This window comes from Phialemonium atrogriseum, assembly GCF_030411735.1.
Source record: "Phialemonium atrogriseum strain 8032-3 unplaced genomic scaffold QBC33scaffold_3, whole genome shotgun sequence".
NCBI lineage: Eukaryota > Fungi > Ascomycota > Sordariomycetes > Cephalothecales > Cephalothecaceae > Phialemonium > Phialemonium atrogriseum.
Genome location: NW_026848140.1, coordinates 401,601 through 417,713, shown reverse-complemented (window position 1 = coordinate 417,713; position 16,113 = coordinate 401,601). Strand labels below are relative to the sequence as shown.

Below are 16,113 nucleotides of genomic sequence, written 5' to 3'. Positions count from 1 at the left end.
AGTGACTACGTAGTGGGGATCTGCGGTGCTTCAGCACGGGCCAGCATGGTCAGTTGAAACTTGGCCTGGTCTGTCCATGCTCACTTGCACCCAGCGCGTGGTCTCTTTTTTTATGATTGATCTTGCCCTTCGACAAAACAGCAAATCTAGCCTCGCTCTGCCCATTACGTACCATTTCTGTAAACCAGGTCTCCTTTGGTCTCCCAACTGGGTTATCGATTTCCAGCCCCAAAGCGTCGTCACCCGTTGGCCCGCTGGTTTGTGTTTCGGCTTCTGTCCTACTTGCACCTGAACCATACCTAGCATCGAATAGAGAACGCCCACCATGTCCGTCGAGATCGAACCTGCGGAGCTCGAATTCCGCAGTATGTCCCTTTTCAAACCCGACGCGAACTTCTGGCAGCTGGCTGACATTAGGTGGAGGACCTTTCACGGTCGAGGTCGGGCAGATCCTCAAGATCAAGAACATAAACACTGCGCCCGTGGCTTTTAAGGTACCAAGCACTGACTCCCTCCTCGTATCTACTTACCTACTTACTCACCCGGCGCCAACCAGGTCAAAACAACTGCCCCGAAACAGTGCGACCCCATATTCAGAGGAGATGGGTGGTAGAAAAGGAAGCTCACCATGCTCTCAGGTACTGCGTGCGGCCAAACTCAGGCCGTGTTGAGCCTGGCCATGAGGTGGAAGTTACCGGTCCGTCACAGCCCGATCCATACCCCTTGGCCATCGCTGGGCTACCGAGAACGTGGGGGCTAATTGCTGCGCAGTCCTTCTACAAGCGATGAAGTCTGAGCCGGCTCTTGATGCAAGATGTCGGGACAAGTTTCTTGTCCAGTCTGTGGCTATCACCGGCGACAAGGAGTTCACAAACGTGCAACAGATCGTATGTTCCAAATGCCCCAGTTTGGCACAACGGTTCGATGCTGATACCATATTCTTGCACAGTGGGATACGGTTGAAAAGGGTGCTGTTCAGGAAAGGAAGATAAGGGTGACCTGGCTTCCTGCATTGGAGGAAGGACTTCAGGCTCCAGCGACGACCCCTCTCCGCCGTTCCCTGGCAAACGGGGTTTGTTCCCTTGGCCTCACCACCCTGGAAGAGGTGCAAATGTTGACTTTTGTTCTTTTAGGAGGCGACTCCCGATACTACACTGCCGGCTTACTCGTCCCCAAGCGAAAACAGCAACTATGCTGGCACTGCAGCTGCCGCCGTCGAGCCAGAGAAGCGGGAGGCTAAGGCAGGGGATGATCCGGCCCGATCCACAACTTCGGCAACGGCGATGGCGGCTGCGAACTCTGCCTCCGAGTTCGCGTCAGATGAGGATAAGATCCCGGCCGGTTCGGGCCATGCCACCAGCAATTTGAACCAGGACACCGGCGGTCTGAGACAGCGCAAGACGGCTGGCTCGTCGTCAGACCAACCGCATTCTCGACACACAGTGCCAGAGCTTACCCAGGCTGTCCGGCAGGGTACCGAGGGTGTGCCCATCCATATTGTAGCACTCTTGTGCTTGCTCAGCTTCTTGCTGGCCTATTTCTTCTTCTAGGAACCCCCAATGGGATACGAAACATAATTTGTTGCGTTGCGGCGGTACCCTGACTGTGCTGCTAGGATATGTTATTACATATTAGCAGGATAGGCCCCCTTTTTATGACGGATCCGAGATGGTTGATGGGGAGGGGGCCAAGCTGGGGAGTCGGACAAAGTGTGGATGCCACGACCATCCGGTGAGACGGCTTATGAAATATTGACTCTGCTCTCTTGACTCGTCTCAGGCTGGCAGTGTTTCTCTTGTATTTTAGCTAACTGTATGCTGCCACTGATAACCGAATACATTTTTCCTTTGTCGACTTATGTTTTCGTCTGGCCTTGCGTGTGATATCATGGGACTGTGTGCCTGCGTCAGAGAGCCTGAAGCATGCAGGGACTAGCGGACTTGGATAAAACGGAACGGACGGAACGGAGGGGAACGGTGTGAAACGAAACGAAACGAAACTTCCCAAACCCGGGCCAGCATTAGCAATATCGCTGGACATCCAACCTAACTTCCTCTGACGTTCTTCGAGCTCCAAGCTTCCTCTGTACGCAGTACTACAGAGTTATTGTACCCAGCCGGCAAATTCAGTTCAATCGGGTTGCTCTCCACCGAATTACCAGGGATAACCATTGATCGACAAAGGACAGGATAGATAGGGCAAGCCAGAGAGGTCGAGTTTGTAGGTAGTAGAATAGATGTCACTGAACTAGTCTCGAGAGGATCATGCGGCTGAGGAAAGAGGAATTTATGCCCACCAAGAGCATTTCGGATCTTGATCATATCAAGACCACAAGCCGGTCCCGGCTGGATAAGTAAGGTTACAAAGACTACCCCAAAGTCAAGAATCGAATATAAAGTCCGAAGATCCCATCCCATCGAAGAAATTAACCACACCAAAATCTCGTTTGTCTCATCAGAACTGGACCGAGAAGAAGCACTCTAACACGCCAACTCCTCGGAGCAGTCGCCCGCAAGAATGGAACCCCCCCCCCGAATATCGATCGTACTTTGTGGCCGTGAGCTATCTAGTAAGCGCCGAACTTGGGGAAGTCGGCTTCCCTCTTGGTCGACAGCTCCTTGCTACGCTCCTTCAGGGTAACCGTGACGGGCACTGTTCAACAGACGGGTCAGCCCACACTGTATCACACAGATTCGACGATGTGCCTTTCGGCAAGGCGAGGGAGGTCCTTACATGTCAAGTTGGTATTACGAGCAACGTTGCCGTTGGGGTTCGCCGTGTTGTTGCGGAACTGCCGATTCCAGAAGGGCAGCCTGGGCAGATTGGCATGGCCAGAATCTCGAGCATGCATGCGAGGGGTATGGGGGACGGTCGCGTTGGTATCGTTGAAATCCCTGCTGGTATATTTCCAGGTAGGCTCGGCTGGAGCCGCGACGGCGGCACCAACCAGGAGGAGGGAGAAGATCGTGAGCTTCATGGTGCTCAGAGTCACAAATCTTATTTGTTCAGGCCGCGAGTTCAAAGGAAACAGTAGTCCTCGAGGTGACAGAGTAGAGGTTGTTCTTATAGGCTCGGGAGCCAGGCCAGGGGCCTCCTCTTCCTCCTCCTCCCACCTTTTCTAGACGGTTCTTGCGAATATCAGCGACAGATGAGCGGTATCTATTCTTTCTTGGTTACGTTAATAATGTTATATTAGGTCTCAAAGTGGTCACTTCTCATGTTGGACACAACATTGGCACGGATAGCCACCATCACCGGGACTTGCAGATGTCAGGCGTTTCTCCTAGGAGACTTGCTGACCGTTCCTGGCTTGGCGGAACCTGAAAGTGGACAGTATCGTCTGGTGCCGGCGCAAAGACAGATGGACACAGAACAACCGGAAGCAGAACCAGGGCCAGACTGAGAAGGTTGCTGCAGCTATTCACCCACCCGCACGAGCCTCATTTACCGCTGTCCGTCCATGACGAAAGAGCGGCACGCCCTGCTGGTGTTTAAATGATAACGGGATGAATTGTCGGAACTATTGGCGCTTATCAAGGTGCTCTTTGAAAAGCCCGGTATTGCCGTAGCTGCGAGATAGGATGAGGTAGAGTTGGGCGGCAAAAACGTCGGCTCCCGACCAGGTTCGCTGTATAGCCAGCTTGGGCTATATTTCTGCCCGTTGCATGCCGAAGCCCTTGTCCCTGACGAGTGACCTCATATGCACCGGTTCGCGCCTCTCAAGATCTGGGAGCAAGCTTCATCAGACCATGCCCTCCTGTGGCGGGCTGGCGGGAAGCAGAGCTGTAAAGTAGGAACCGAGATGAGGCAAGTGGGAAAGATCCAAGTGCAATGCCGAGGCCTGTTCGGATGTGACTCTCCATCTGCCGTATACCTCCTCACAAGGTCATGGCGTGCTATGCTTTCAGAATGGGGGTGATATGATGAGAATTGGTGATATAAAAGTGCAAAAGCCAAGACAAGAGGGGATTTCACCCGATGCAAGATGAATGAAGACGCCCACCGTAACCGGCAAGGATCGACCAGGACGTGAAGGTGGGACTTCGAGCCTCAGAAGTCCAGCTTTAGCCAATATCGGTCTTGGCACTCAATTGTCAAGAAAGACGAATGAGCGGAGACTGTTAATCCAACTACCATATGGATTGCCGAGCACCCGAATGGTGGAAGAATGTGCAAATAATCGCCAGTTACCACTGCACGAGGCGCTATTCCTCTGGGGGTCCAGAACAAAAGCACATCCAAGATGGTGACATGGCCACCACTGGCGTGATATGTCAGACCGAGACGACGCGAGACGGAGATGCAGCAACACGGTGTTGAGCCTCCCTAGCACAGCGCCGATCACAAGAAGATCTCGAGCAGGTCTTGTAGCAGCAAAAGACGATAAGCACTTCGTATGTGGATAGAAATGAGGCCAACCCAGGTAACAGGAAACATTCTCAATTCCAAGCCGTTCCCGGCGGAGAGTTGTGCTCAGAGCCAATCGGTTCAAGGGGTTGGACAGGTACCGTAGAACGACGGATAAATCCCTTGCCTTCCCTCCACTGCCGTTGTCTGCCCGGTGAAAACCGGAAATGGATCTTCTAAGCAGCCGAGTATACTGCGTATATGTGTAAGTTGGCATCTGAGAGTCCCGAGCCAGGTTGCTTCCCCGTCAGCGTAGTTCAGGGTTAGGGTTCGCGCTCTAGCTGTAAATAGGTAGAGGCAGGATGGGCGAGGCCGGTACCGAGGCCCAGGTATGTTCCGTCTCAGGGCTGGTGTAGCCGTGGCTAAATTATAAGTGATAAGCGCAACGCTCAAAGTCATCCTCACTGCCAACCCGCAGGCGCACTCGCGACGGACATTCTAGGCAAGGGGCATCCATCCGGCAATTGGGTGGGGCCTGGCTTCCCATCCGCAGGGCTGGATGGTGAGAGCAAGGAGCCGTTGCCGTGAGACGGGATCGATGGAAGGTTCTGGTGAACGGGACTGAAGGGGAAAAAACGGGGGCGGAAGAGCTTGGCTTCGCTGCGTCCAGTCATCACGCCCTGCCTTTGCCCCCCTGCCGTTTGCTGGACCAGGTCCTTGGTGCTAATATTAAGAACCAAAGTGCTTCGTCATTCTAACAGATCCCTGTCCCTGTTGTTCTAGACACGCCATGACGAAATGCGCACGTTTCTGGCGGGGTTCCTGTCGTACCTGTCCTGACCGAGGATCTACTGTGGTATTAGGTAGGTTTCTTGATCAATTACATGGGAACTGTGGAAGGGCCAGTATCCTAATAGAAGCCATAGAGAATGGCTATCGAGACAAGGACAAGAAACTGGGATATAAAGAACCTATAGCGAGAGCGGATATCGAGGCCGCCCGTTGTTGAGATGACGGAACGGTGGTTACCACTGGGCGCTCCCTTTGGGCTTCCACAAGGAGGGGGCCAGCGAAAGCGGGGTCCTCCAGGGGGCGGCAGGAATCCGTAAGATGTACGTAAATCAGCTGGTTGGGTGAGAGCTCACCTGTCATTGTCATCCCCAAGACACCACCTCATTCATTTATGTCCTCGACTTCCGTGCTGATCTGGTCACGAGGCTATGGAAGGTCTTGCCTCTGATGGTTATGTCTGACTCCACGTGAGGTGATAGGGCGGTTGGTTTCTTGTTCAGTCAGCTCAACAGGTGACACTGGTACCAGCCATAACTGGGGATCACGACAAGAGCGCTATCGGCGGGAAAGTTCTATGCGGGTACGAGGCTGCCCGGTGAGGTAACATGGAAGTGTCCCCACGGGTGCCACTCATTATCCGTACCAGCTTCTGCCCTACGAGGGCGGGCGTGGCTGCATGTGCAGTACAGTACACTAGAGGCCCCCTCTCTGCCTTGGCCTGCCCAGAGAAGGAGGCTCTCTCAGCCCAGAGACTTGATTTTCCTGCCGTCTGCCTCCATGCGCCGATTGTTAGTACTGCGTAATGCGTCAGAGTAGCTTGTTCCCTGTTCCCAGATTTACTGCGAAGTTTCAAATCCTGCCCTGAGGCCCATCCAGGAGGCCACACTTAGCCCTCATCTGCCACCAACGGCGACGCAAAAAAGGGACTGGACCGATCCGTTGCTGCCACCCGCCATCCCAAAGGCCCACAGGCTAACAAATCACCGGGCCCAACGGTCAGTCAGGGTCGACCTTCAGCTCCAGGGCAAGACTCGTCAGCAAGGCAGCCCAGCCCGGCTTCCAGCGTTGCAACGACCTGTCACCCCTCTCACCCACATTCCCAGCCACTTTCCTTTTCATAAACCATCACATCAGCCTTTCCCCTCTTCTTCCCAACTACGCCCCAACTGTCTTAGAGAGCTGTGCGACGCCGGTTAAATACCATACCCTTCAAGGTGCCCTGGAATATTCAGACAAGCACGTTAACGATGCCCGAGGTCTACCGCGAGTCCCGCACCTACACGCGGGGGCGGGACGACCCCTCGTCAGACGACGATGATAATTACAAGGGCCCGACGGTGCGCCGCTACAAGGTGACGCCCAACCGGGTCGAACGAGTCGAGCGAGTTGAGCGCGACTTCGAGGTCGATGACGACCGCCGCAGTCGTTACAGCTCGAACCTCTACCCTGGCCGCACCAGTGGTGACCTACTCGACGTCGATCGCCGGTCGTCTTACGTCCCCGAACGGGCACGGTCCGCCATCGACTCCTCCCCGAGGGACGACTACTACAATCGCAATGACCGACCCAGAAACAGCTACGTGGAGAAGGAGACAAAGGTAATCGAACGGGAAGACCCGTACGCCGACCCTCGCTCGCGCACCGTCGTCGAGCGCCAGGTCATTGAGCGAGACCGCGATGACGACTTCCGGGATGATCGAGAACGCTCCCGGACCGTTGTTTATGAGAAATCCAAGGAGATCGACAGGGTCGAGCGAGGCGAGCCTTACTCACCCCGCGACTGGGATCGTCATTCCCGGATGCCGTGGGATCGCGGCGATGACAGAGAGACTGACGTCCGCATCGAGCGTCGTGTTGAGGAACGCCGAGAGGACGGCGGTCACCATGGGGGCGGCGAGGTCGAGCGCTATCGCAAAGAGACCGAGTACTACGAGCCTGCACCTATCGCTGCACCCATAGTCATCCGCCAGCGTGCCCCAGAACAGAAGATCATTGTCCAGGAGGCACCAGCGGCGCCGCCCATTGTTTTCCGCGAGACCCGACCCGAAACTCGGGAAGACGAATACTATTATCGTCGGGAATCCCGGGAGGTCGGTCCTTACCGAGGTGATCGCCGCGAGGAAGATTACGCCATGGAGCGTTACGAGCGCCGCCGCGGGGACCGTCGCGACAGGCATTACAGCGACGGCGAGGGCTCAGAGGACGACTATTACGTCAAGCGGACCGTCACCCGCCGCCGTGACCGCAGCGGCTCGGGCAGCCCCGATCATCACCACAAGCGCCACCTCGCTGAGGGCGCCCTGGCTGGCGCCGGAATCTCGGCCCTTCTCGCCTCCCGACGCGGCGGGAACGGTGAGCTGCCTGAGAACAGAGGGCGTAAGGTCATAGCCGGTGCTGCCCTCGGCGCTCTTGGCACCGAGGCCGTCAGGCGCGCCCGCAGCGCCTACCAGGAGAGGTTTGGCGACGACGGCCATGGCCGGTCTCGGTCTCGGTCTCGGTCTCGCCACTCGAGAATCAAGACTGGTTTGGGCATCGCAGCCGTGGCCCTGGCGGCTGCCGGTGCTGCCAAGTATTACCAATCTAATAAGATTGATAAGGAGGAAATGAGTCGTGGCAGGAGTCGGCGCCGGTATAGTAACGACTATAGCCGTACTCCCAGCCGGACTCCCAGCCGGAAGCGGTCCAAGAGTCGTGTCGCGTCTGTAGCCAAGGCCGCCGTCGGCACTGCAGCCGTGGCCGGGTTAGTCAAGCATTTCCGGGACAAGAGCAAGGGCCGCAACAACTCCAAATCTCGCTCGCGCTCGCGGCTCCGCACCGGGGCCGAAATCGTGGCAGCTGGCCTGGCGGGCGCTGCCGGGAAGAAGCTCTACGACCGCCACCACGAGAAGAAGGAGCGCGAACGCGAGCTCGACTCGGAGGAAGAATATGAAAGGGAGGAAGAGAGGCGCAACCGGCATCGCTCGCGCAGCAGATCGCTTTCCCGGTCCGCAAGATCCCCGTTCCCGGAGGCAAGCACTGCTGATCCTGAGCTAGGCATGGTTGAGTACGGGACCCAACCTCTGTATGTGGAACCGCCGTACCCCCAACACGGCCACGGTTCCGGCGCTGGAGGGGCGAGGGATTACGATTCTGCGGCGGAGGAGAGCCGGTCGCATCGTCGACATCGAAACGGCCATCATCGATCGCGATCCTCGGACAGCGAGTCCAGTGATAAGGAGGTGGACAGGAAGCGGAGCAGGAGCCGCTTGCGGAATGTGGCTGCGGGTGCTGCTGCTGCGGGAGCTGCAGCCATCGGCATTAAGAAATATAGAGATAATAAGAAGGCAAAGGCGAGGGACGACGACGAGGATGAGGAAGAAGATAGGAGGAGAAAAAGGACCAAGTCCAGCTCACGGTCCAGGTCGAGGTCAAGGTCACGACAGCGCGAGCAACGCGGGGACCTGGGCCGAGACCGAGACCACGGCAGGGGGGACAGGGAGAGGGAAAGGGAAAGGGAGCGCAGACGTAAGTGACTTGTTACTTACTCCGTACACTCGGATCCCGGAGTCCGGGACGTCACTAACAGGTTCCAAGGCTACGAGGACGAGACGTCCGCAGACGGGTACGACCCCTATGACATACGCCGTACGCCGTCGCCTCCTCATGCGTCAGGCGGTGCCTATTACCCTCCTCCCGGAGCCTCTGCAGCAATGCCAGCTACCCACGGCTTCACCCAACATCCCAACGCAGCGACTACCAATCTCGCTGAACCACCCTACCCGCTCTACACCCCCGACTACACCGGATACCCGCCTCCACCACCAGGCCCGCCGCCAAACTCCGCAGCTACCGCCAGCGGGTTCCCGCCGCCACCCACTGGGCCTGATCATGTGAGTGCAGATTCTTCTCGTAGTGGTCGTCCACAAGATGTACGCCCCAAGAACGAGAATCAGGGTGCGTCTGCTCGTTGAGCATGCCCAGGTGCTCTGTATCATCTTTCCCCTTCGACTACTACATCTAGGTGCCTAGCAAAGGCTGACGAAGCAAAACCAGATGGTGTAGATCATGTCTCTCGCAGCCGCCGCCTATCCTCCGACTCGAATTCCGGCCCCCCAACCCCAACCGCCACCAAGTCCGTTGCGTTTATTCCTCTATCGCCCCAGTCATCCCGCACATTAAGACAGCACCGGCTGGAACAAGAAGCCCACGAGACAGACAAGTCCGGCGGCGAGGAAGCACCAAACCCCAACAACGACCCTGCCTACCACCACCACCGCCGCCGGCTCTCAGACCCTTCCTCAAACCGACCACTCTTGACTCGCCGCAGGCCGCACAACTCCTCCTCGCCGGACTCGGACCCCGAGGAAGAAGACGTGATCGAGGTGCTGCCGGACCGCTTCGACTCGCAAGGCCGGCCGCTCGGCCGCCACGCCTGGGAGGCGAGGAAGGGGTGGCACTCGCGGCGCGGCGACTTCGTCTATAACCGCGGGCGGGACGGCGACGTGCGGGGCCTGTGGAGCGTCGCGGGCACGGACGGCGAGGCCGTGGACCGCATCGTCCGCGACCTCGTTGGCGCCGTGGGGGAGGAGGGGGGAGGCCGGGGCGGATGGCTCGGGCTCGTCGGGGGCTTGCTCGGCGCGGGGAGGGGATTGCTGGAGGGGCGGGATGGGACTGCCGCGAAGGGAAGGGATGATGATGGTCGGGAATCGAGAGCTCGTCGGGGATAGATGCGCTGTGACGGTGGAGAAAGGGGCGGGCGGGAGTGGCTTGGCTTGGATCACGATTCTTATGACCTATGCTTCTTTTTTTTGCTTTTTCTGCTTTTCTTTTCCTGTCGGTTCCGTATTCTACTCTGATGCAGCAATTGTTGGGGGTTGGGAAAGACATGCTAGTGCTTTCAGTGTGGCCTAGGAGTTATGATTACTTCTTTCATATTTCATTTTACCTAGAAGCAAGTGCTTTTGTTCCTATATCCAGTGGCGAAGCGAGTTATTCCCCTTTCAAGATATTGGAGGAAACCAGGAGACTAGGAGATGAGGAGACGCAATGCGTTCGACAACCACTTTATGAGCCATGATCTTGTTTCTTTTGCTTGAGTTGAGCGGCATATTAGCTAGTTCGGTATGACTGAGAGATGCTTCGTTAGTTGACTGACATGTATGTGGACGAACCGACCTTGCCAGAACAGCAGTTATAATCCTAAATACCTTGGACCGGCTTCAACACGTACGTAAATCAATACGCAAAAGAAGGTCGCCAAGAGAAAACTCGGTATATTGAACGACATATTTACGATACATGATTCCATTTGGTATCTCGGGACCCCACTCATAACTCCTGATGAACACGCTCCTCTCCCGAATCGGGGAGGTCCGGACGGCCGCTGTCCTTGTGCAGGTCGACGCCGGTCTTCCCTCGCCACTTCTGCCAGACGGACCAGAACTCCTTCTCCATGCCGCTCTCCATCTGGTCGGGGAGGACGACGACGTACTCGACGAAGAGGTTCCCGTACTCGGTCTCGTGGTAGACGCTGTCGCCGTCCTCGTGCCACTTGGGCATGCCCTCGCCGACGATTGTGTCCACGTGGCCCGGCTGCACGACCTCGCCGCGCTTGCGGCCGATGCGCACGACGTGCCCGTCCAGGTGCGTCAGGTTGCGCGACCAGTCGCCCATCCAGGCCTCGCGCAGCGAGATGACCTCCTTCCAGACGAGGTCGTCGCCGCGGCGGTGGAAGAAGGCGCCGTCGACGCGGTCCGGGTTGCCCTCCTCGAGGTGGGGCGCCTTCTCGGCCAGGATGACGAACAGGTCGCCGGCGACGTAGTCCGGGCTCGCGTCGGCCTCGTTCTCGTAGGCCACGCGCGCGTCGCGCGCCACGCCCCGCGGCACCGTCAGCTGCACGGGCGTGCTCTTACGGACGACGCGCTCGCCGCCGCAGGCGGGGCAGCGGTTCTTGATGGTCTTGCCGCGGCCCCCGCAGGCGTGGCACTGCGCCTGCGTCTGCTGGTACATGCCGGGGGCCAGCATGATCTTCTGCAGCAGGATGCCCCGCCCGGCGCAGGTGTGGCACGTCTCGACGTCGCCATCGGCGGAGCCGGTGCCTTCGCACTCCTCGCAGATGTGCTGCTTCTCCCAGTGGAACTCGGTCGTGGCCCCGTTATAGAAGTCCCGTAGCGCGATCTCGACCTTGAGCTCGGCGTTGGGGCCCCGCCGGTGGCCCGGGTGGCTGCCATAGTGGCCTTTTCCGCCGAAGAACCGGCTGAACAGGTCGAAGGGGTCGTGTGTGTGGAAGCCGCCGCCCTGTTGTCGTTGCTTGAGGCCCTCGTGCCCGTACTGATCGTAGATGCGCCGGGACTCGGGGTCGATGAGAGCTTCGTAGGCTTCGGAGACCTCGACAAACTTGGACTCCGCAGTGCTATCACCTCTGCAGTATCTGGTTAGGTTTGGGCGAAAGCTCAGCACGGGGCGGGGGCACTTACGGGTTCTTATCGGGGTGGTATTTCTTGCTGAGCTGCCTGTAGGCCGACTTTAACTCTTTGTCTGTCGCTTGTTTTCCTAAGCCGAGGACCTGTACGCCTGTAAGAAGTGTGCCCTGACCGAGAAGTAGACACGAGCATTGACACACCTTGTAATAGTCTTCGGCACATAGCACCAGATGCACCAGCGACAACAGGAGCAGCAGCGCCCCTCCACGGAGCAACATCTTGCGCCCCTCGCTGATTCCAGCGCCGAATGGGGAGATCTGTTCAAATACTTCGCAGAAATTCCCCCCGATCTGTAATAAACAGGATTCGACAAAAGAGTGACGAGAAGGAGAGATCTTGCCAGCTCCAGTGCGAGTCTTTGCCAGCTCAGAGTTATCTTTTGCGTGTCTAGAAGACAGGTCACTTATACCGGAGCTGAGAGCCCACTAGTGAAAATACCAGCGTGTTAAAGTGACGGAATTGGCCACTTGTGTTCCTCCCTTTTGTTCCCCAGAGGGCATTTGATTGGTCTGTTGGTCGATTGGCTTATCCAACGAGGCCCGTTGGAACGGTCCCACTTAAATTAAGGTACGATAGTACAAGCGCTTAAGAACATAACATTCTTGATAAGATATGCACATAACCGTTTTACAGCGGAAATTCTCCGGGACGGCGTATTACAGTAGTAGCCTCAGCCTGGTTCGAACGGCGCAACGAGGTCACCATCCATTTTTACAGGGCCGAGGAGCATCCTCTCCTTTTGGTACCGGTGGCTGCTTCGCCAACTAGCCCAGCATGTCGTCAACACAGCGGTTCGCGTTCGTCCCTATGGACGATGACGAACCAGCCGCGCCCGCCAAGCCCGAGAAGAAGAGACGCCGCTCACGCTCGAGATCCCCGCGCCGTAACAAACGGCATCGTGATGACTCTCCTCCCAGGCGCTCACGGTCGCGATCGCGGTCACCTCGTCTAAGCAAGCGAGACGAGACCAAGAAGGCCCCGGACCCGGCCGTCGACGATCTACGTCTCAAGTCTCGCTATGCATACTTGGCCAAGCGCGAGGCTGAGAAACTTGCGCTGCTCCGGAAGCAGGTAGCGGAGGAAACGGCCGAGTTACGTTCCGGGGTGCGGTTGTCGGAGAAGGAGAAGGCCGAGTTTGCCAAGAACCGTGAGATCCTCAGCTTGGCAGAGGAGCGGGCGCGGATCGACGACTACCAGGATGGCTACCGGCTGCCGGAAAACTACCTCACCGAAAGTGGCAAGCTCGACGGTAAAAAGAAGCACGATGCGCTGTACAGGCGGCATGTTGAAAAGGACGAGTTTGGCCAAGAGAAACATGTTACGGAGTACGAAGAGTGGGAAAGGGAGCAGGCCGACAAGGCAAGAAGCCAAATACAGAGGGCGGAGAGGGAGAATGAAGGGGAATATGACTTTCTGCTGGATGAAGATGCCATCACGTTTGTCCGGGATGCGGCAAAGTATGCACAGCAGCAGCAGCAGGATGGCTTGACCCAGGAACAGAGGGTGCTGAAAGTGCAAATCGATGCCGCAGAGCAGGCTCAAAGAACCATCCAGGAGGTCAGGAAGTCACTCCCGACGTATCAGTACCGCGAGCAGTTCCTAGCTGCTATCAAGGAATACCAAGTCCTCATCCTAGTGGGAGAAACGGGCAGTGGTAAAACGACACAAATACCGCAATATCTCCACGAAGCCGGCTACACAGAGGGCGGCCTGAAAGTCGCTTGTACGCAGCCGCGAAGAGTCGCAGCCATGAGCGTCGCTGCTCGTGTTGCGGACGAAATGGGGGTTAAGGTGGGCAACGAAGTCGGCTACTCGATCCGCTTCGAGGACTGCACGAGCGACAAGACGATACTCAAGTACATGACTGACGGAATGCTTCTTCGAGAATTCGTTACGTCCCCTGAGCTAGCCGGATATTCGGCCATCATGATTGACGAAGCTCACGAGCGGACAGTCCATACGGATATCCTCCTGGCTCTAGTCAAGGACTTGGCTCGGGGAAGACCCGAGATGAAGATCATCATCTCTTCAGCTACAATGGATGCACAGAAGTTCTCCGGATATTTCGACGACGCACCAATCTTCAACATTCCGGGACGAAAGTACCCTGTCGACATTTATTACACGCCGTCTCCTGAGGCGAACTACCTCGAGGCCGCGATAGTTACAGTCTTTCAGATCCACACAAGTCAGGGAGACGGAGACGTCCTAGTGTTCCTGACTGGTCAAGAAGAGATCGAGAGGGCAGCAGAGCGGATCACAGAAATCAGGCGGAAACTCGGCTCAAGGGTGCGAGAGTTGATCGTCGCGCCCATCTACGCAAACATGCCCTCGGAACTGCAAGCCAAGATTTTCGAGCCCACACCGGCAAAGGCCCGGAAGGTTGTCCTCGCGACCAACATCGCCGAAACCAGTGTGACAATCGATGGCATCGTCTACGTTGTCGATTCTGGGTACGTCAAAGAAAACGTATTCACTCCCACGGGTACCACGGGCATGTCCACGCTCTCGGTGGTTCCATGCTCGAGGGCGGCTGCCAACCAGAGGAGTGGCCGTGCAGGCCGTGTACAGCCCGGAAAGTGCTTTAGGTTATATACAAAGCATGCCTACTTAAGCGAGATGGACGATTCCACGACGCCCGAGATTCAGCGGACAAATCTCTGTTCGGTGGTTCTTCAGCTTAAAGCGCTCGGGATTGAGGATCTCTTGGGCTTCGACTTCCTTGATCCTCCGCCGACGGAACTACTCATCAAGTCCCTCAACCAGCTCTACGCGCTGCAGGCGCTCAACAGCAACGGCCAACTGACAAAGGCCGGCCGGCAGATGGCCGAGTTCCCTGCCGACCCGATGTTGGCCAAGGCCCTCATTGCTGCCACCCAGGAGGGCTGCGTCGAGGAAATGCTCACAGTCGTCTCGATCCTGGGCGAGGTGTCGACCCTGTTCTTCCGGCCCAAGGACAAGAAAGTCCACGCCGACAGCGCGCGCGCGCGCTTCACCGTCAAGGATGGCGGGGACCACCTCACGCTCCTGAACATCTACAACCAGTGGGTCGACAGCGACTACTCGCCCATCTGGTCCAAGGAGAACTTCCTGCAGCAGCGGTCCCTGACGCGCACCCGCGACATCCGGGACCAGCTGGCCAAGCTCTGCGACCGGGTGCTCGAGGGCACGTCGACGTGCGGCGGCATCTCGAACATGCAGCCGGTGCAGCGGGCCATCACGGCGGCCTTCTTCCTCAACGCGGCGCGCCTGCAGCGCAGCGGCGACGGGTACCGCACGCTCAAGACGAGCACCACCGTCTATGTGCACCCGTCGTCGGTGGTCAGGTCGTACGACCCGCCGCCGAAGATCATTATCTACCACGAGCTCGTCGTCACGAGCAAGGAGTACGTCCGGTCCGTCATACCCATCGACCCCAAGTGGCTGTCCGAGTTTGGGTCGCACTACTACGACAAGAAGGATGTTGAGGCCCTTGAGGTCAAGAAGATGCCCAAGCAGAGGACCTATTAGGGGGGAGGCGGGAGAGATATAAACTATTGTGGGTGTGTCGCCAGCTAGTTCTGGCCTCCATTCCCGAATTACCAACTGTTGACAAGCTCGACAAGCTTTGGCCCGGGTTGTTAGGGTACAGATAGTAAAGAGCTGATAGTAGTGATGGTCAATGTCCGGTTGCGCTTAAGGAGTATAACTGGTGATTTCAGGTGCTCAACACAAGGAAACAAAGCATATAACTAGGCTCTATTACGATGAGTCGGCGAGAACGCACGGCGGGTGCGAAATAGACTGAGATGAAGATGAGGGACTGAGGCACTTAGGCAGGCACATGTTCCCCTGGTAGGCGTTCAGAGGGAGAGGGCTTTAGGCTTGACACACAAACCAAAGTGAGAGGGTAGTGAGAGGGTAGTCAAAACTACATAGGTACTGAACCTCCCAATAAATCCGACCCGAGGAATATAGTTCCTAATTCCGTCGTGTCATATCGCCGCTACACCAGAGACGGAGTCCTGGTGTAGTTGGTAGCCCCGGCGGCGCATGCCCTCTCCCCTTCCCTCCCCTTCTGCCCCCTACGTTCAGACCGCGCCCGGTGGGAAGTAAAACCCCTGTTTTCGTAGCCGGTGACCCCTCGGGGCACCACCGGTGAGCTTTTTGCCTTTTTGCCTTTTTGTTGATTTTTGTACTGATCTATGCTTTTTTTGCTTTTTGTTTTTGTCTGAGTCTGGACGAGGTCGTGGAGTCGTGGCACATTTTGCCCACATCATATATATGTATACAGGTTTGGATATTGATTGGGCAATGGCGACGAGAAACTCAGTACATTTCACTTGCAAGGTTTTGCTACAGGGCCGATTCATTGGTGATCACCGATATTATTGACGTGTCTTCTTGGATTATATACAAAGACCAGAGATCTCGGTGCTTCCCTCCCTCTAGTTAACGGGGGTTGGTTAACCCCCGTCCCTGAATGCTCCCAGAACCGGAAAAGTCAAAAACGTCCAGTCCGCTTCCATGATAA

At 56.8% G+C, this 16,113-nt stretch overlaps 5 protein-coding genes across 5 annotated transcripts; 3 read left to right on the top strand and 2 right to left on the bottom strand.

Annotated features, from left to right (window-relative positions):
- The first annotated feature begins 161 nt into the window (after nucleotides 1-161).
- Nucleotides 162-1,798, top strand: QBC33DRAFT_219703 (vesicle-associated protein 2-2). The gene is made up of 7 exons (XM_060422772.1): nucleotides 162-365; nucleotides 424-494; nucleotides 557-579; nucleotides 639-697; nucleotides 772-887; nucleotides 950-1,072; nucleotides 1,134-1,798. The coding sequence occupies exons 1-7, from the start codon at nucleotides 326-328 to the stop codon at nucleotides 1,548-1,550; spliced, it is 849 nt and encodes a 282-aa protein (XP_060287098.1). The 5' UTR covers nucleotides 162-325; the 3' UTR covers nucleotides 1,551-1,798.
- Nucleotides 1,799-2,566: 768 nt separating this feature from the next.
- Nucleotides 2,567-2,977, bottom strand: QBC33DRAFT_511694 (uncharacterized protein; the record flags this gene model as incomplete). Its single annotated transcript, XM_060425855.1, has 2 exons — nucleotides 2,567-2,652; nucleotides 2,734-2,977. 2 exons carry the CDS (start codon nucleotides 2,975-2,977, stop codon nucleotides 2,567-2,569), a joined length of 330 nt encoding a protein of 109 aa, XP_060287097.1.
- A 3,409-nt stretch (nucleotides 2,978-6,386) lies between these two features.
- On the top strand, nucleotides 6,387-10,327 carry QBC33DRAFT_597404 (uncharacterized protein; the record flags this gene model as incomplete). Its single annotated transcript, XM_060431927.1, has 3 exons — nucleotides 6,387-8,643; nucleotides 8,713-9,072; nucleotides 9,172-10,327. The coding sequence occupies 3 exons, from the start codon at nucleotides 6,387-6,389 to the stop codon at nucleotides 9,843-9,845; spliced, it is 3,291 nt and encodes a 1,096-aa protein (XP_060287096.1). The 3' UTR covers nucleotides 9,846-10,327.
- Nucleotides 10,191-12,051, bottom strand: QBC33DRAFT_526040 (uncharacterized protein). Its single transcript, XM_060426869.1, has 4 exons — nucleotides 11,741-12,051; nucleotides 11,595-11,683; nucleotides 10,326-11,539; nucleotides 10,191-10,245 (listed from the first exon to the last, which is right to left on the bottom strand). The coding sequence occupies exons 1-3, from the start codon at nucleotides 11,816-11,818 to the stop codon at nucleotides 10,447-10,449; spliced, it is 1,260 nt and encodes a 419-aa protein (XP_060287095.1). The 5' UTR covers nucleotides 11,819-12,051; the 3' UTR covers nucleotides 10,191-10,245; nucleotides 10,326-10,446.
- Nucleotides 12,052-12,281: 230 nt separating this feature from the next.
- On the top strand, nucleotides 12,282-15,550 carry QBC33DRAFT_465488 (P-loop containing nucleoside triphosphate hydrolase protein). Its single transcript, XM_060425137.1, has one exon. The coding sequence runs from the start codon at nucleotides 12,375-12,377 to the stop codon at nucleotides 15,108-15,110; it is 2,736 nt and encodes a 911-aa protein (XP_060287094.1). The 5' UTR covers nucleotides 12,282-12,374; the 3' UTR covers nucleotides 15,111-15,550.
- The last annotated feature ends 563 nt before the right edge of the window (nucleotides 15,551-16,113 follow it).